This window comes from Camelus ferus, chromosome 1, assembly GCF_009834535.1.
Source record: "Camelus ferus isolate YT-003-E chromosome 1, BCGSAC_Cfer_1.0, whole genome shotgun sequence".
Lineage (NCBI taxonomy): Eukaryota > Metazoa > Chordata > Mammalia > Artiodactyla > Camelidae > Camelus > Camelus ferus.
Genome location: NC_045696.1, coordinates 14,063,088 through 14,065,547, shown reverse-complemented (window position 1 = coordinate 14,065,547; position 2,460 = coordinate 14,063,088). Strand labels below are relative to the sequence as shown.

The window sequence follows — 2,460 nt, the reverse complement described above, 5'->3', positions numbered from 1 at the left end:
TGTAAACATGGTTTTAACATTGACAATACAATTTAACAGTACATTTAAATTAAAGCAGTCTTCTTGGACAATAAAAAATAAAGAATGATTAGCTTTCATATAGCAATATGTTCATAGAGTTATTTAATAAAAAAGATACATCTTCATCTTCTTCAATTATTATCACTATCAGAATTGTGTCAAGAAAATGATCTAAAGATTTAATATCAGATGTCTTTAAAACTATCCATCCATAGAAAATTAATGTGTTATGCCTCTAATTATTCCATCCCATAAAGACTCTGATCCTTCCCTGAGTAAATAAAGCTTTCCTGCTGTATTTATACCATCAGTCTTTATACCATCATCATTCTTTCTCATCAGCAACAACTAGATATAAATGGAAACATATTTATTAACAAAACAGCACTGCAACTGGATATTGTGTATGGTAATAAAGGAACAACAACAACAATAAAACAACTCCTGGACTATTTTGCCAGGAAGGACTCTGAGAATGTAGCTTTGCTTATTATATTTACAAATTTACAATCCTTAGTCCAAAACTTAAAATATCATTGACTTTTCAGATTATACGATTGATGTTTTACATGATCTTCATAGCATTAGATAAATACTCCTTGATGAGTCTTTTCCTGAACTTAGGATTTTATTAGGAACTATTCAGGAAATCATTTAAAGGGAGTATTAGACGTGATTAACGAAGGATACATGTGTTTTATATCTTAGTATACAAAATATATCCTCAACATACACATTTAGTCTACACAACTCAAATATGCATGTGTCTCACTGACTATAACACACAATCATGTACACACACAAAAATTATACACATACTTAGCTTTTACTGGAAAACGTGCTTTAGACATCTCATGTTTAAGAAATGTTGACGCACATAAAACTGAACACCATGTAATCACATAAAAACATACAAACCAGGAAGAATGACAGTGCTCTAGATGAGCCTAAAAACATTATTTGCAATCAAATATGTCACTCCTGTCAAAAAAGTAAAACAAAGCAAAAGCAGAATGATCTGAACATTTGGGTTCTCTCCCGAAGCAAAAATCGAGACAGTCTTGGTAATAGAATCTCCTCGTGACCTGGAGTCTGTGCACCTGCGCTTTTAAGTCTGTAGAGCAATGATGTTATTCTTTCAAGGCAAGTGTAAAAAATAATGTGTGGCTTTCAAGCTATGCAAACTCGTGAAGCTTGGTTATAGACATTAAGGATGGCAGTAAACTTTTTTTAAATTATTAAAGGTATACGACATACCTTCAAGAATTTAGAGGCAGCAGTAAATGAATTCCAACAGAGATGGATGTGAGGGCCACACCTCTAAATACAATACTAATGACATGGTTTTCATGCAAATTAGCTGATAAAATGCAAGACATGATTGCTTGTGGTTTGTCACACCTTCTGCAGAGGGTGTATAAAAGCCCCCGTGGAAGCAGAGAAGTTCATATTCTGCAAACAGAAGCTCTGCTCTCACCTAAATCTTCAACTCTTGACACAATGAGCTATTACTACGGCAGCTACTACGGTGGTCTGGGCTACGGCCTTGGCGGTCTGGGCTGTGGCTATGGCTGTGGCTATGGTTGCCTCCGAGGTCTGGGCTATGGCTACGGCGCTGGCTATGGTGGCTACAGATACGGCTGCTACCGCCCGTGTTACTACGGAAGATACTTGTCCTCTGGCTTCTACTGAGAAACCCGGCACTCAGCCTTCCATCCACATGACTGAGAACTTCCTTCTTGTTGATTCTACAGTCTGGCCACTTCATTCCATCGGTGCCTCTAAAGAAAATGATGAGCCAATCCTAGGTTACTGCGATAGAACTTCCGATTTCAGCATACTGGGACTGATCTGATAACAATTATCTGAACTTGCAATTCTAATTTGAGGGGTGGGGGGAATTACAGTCTGGGTTACAATTTTCCTTTTGGATATATATTTTGGCAGAAATCTCATTCCGAATTGTTCATGTGAAATCTGTGAAAATTTACTTTACATTAAACTTTCTTTGTCTGGCATTTTAAATGTGTCCTAGTTGTCTGTCCTTCATAAATAGGCTGTCCGTACATGCAGGCATGGGGCCTGAGTTCATGCCTGCGTCTGTCGGCAGCTGTGTGCTTGCTTCTTGAAAGCTCCTGAAAACGTTGTACCTGTAATTCTGTGTAACTGTGAGGGTAGACTGTCCAGCAGTTCTCTCCACACTTGGTTAAAAGTGTATCAGTACAGCTGCGGTCGCTCTTAACCACCCCCGTATCTTCACAGTGGGATCATTATGCAGCACGATTGCATCATTTGCTGGTGTTGTGCTAGATGTCCTGCTGGCTTGTGCTGTTTCCAGGCAAAACACAACTCTGTTGTGTTGTTGGAAGCTGTGTTCTTAATGGATTTTTTCTACTGTGGCTGCTTTTTTGGCTCATCTTAAATGACAAGTAAAGGAGC

The 2,460-nt window shown here is 38.2% G+C and overlaps 1 protein-coding gene across 1 annotated transcript; it reads left to right on the top strand.

The window, feature by feature from the left end:
- The first annotated feature begins 1,474 nt into the window (after positions 1-1,474).
- On the top strand, positions 1,475-2,046 carry LOC116666937 (keratin-associated protein 19-3-like). Its single transcript, XM_032491004.1, has one exon. The coding sequence runs from the start codon at positions 1,522-1,524 to the stop codon at positions 1,711-1,713; it is 192 nt and encodes a 63-aa protein (XP_032346895.1). The 5' UTR covers positions 1,475-1,521; the 3' UTR covers positions 1,714-2,046.
- The last annotated feature ends 414 nt before the right edge of the window (positions 2,047-2,460 follow it).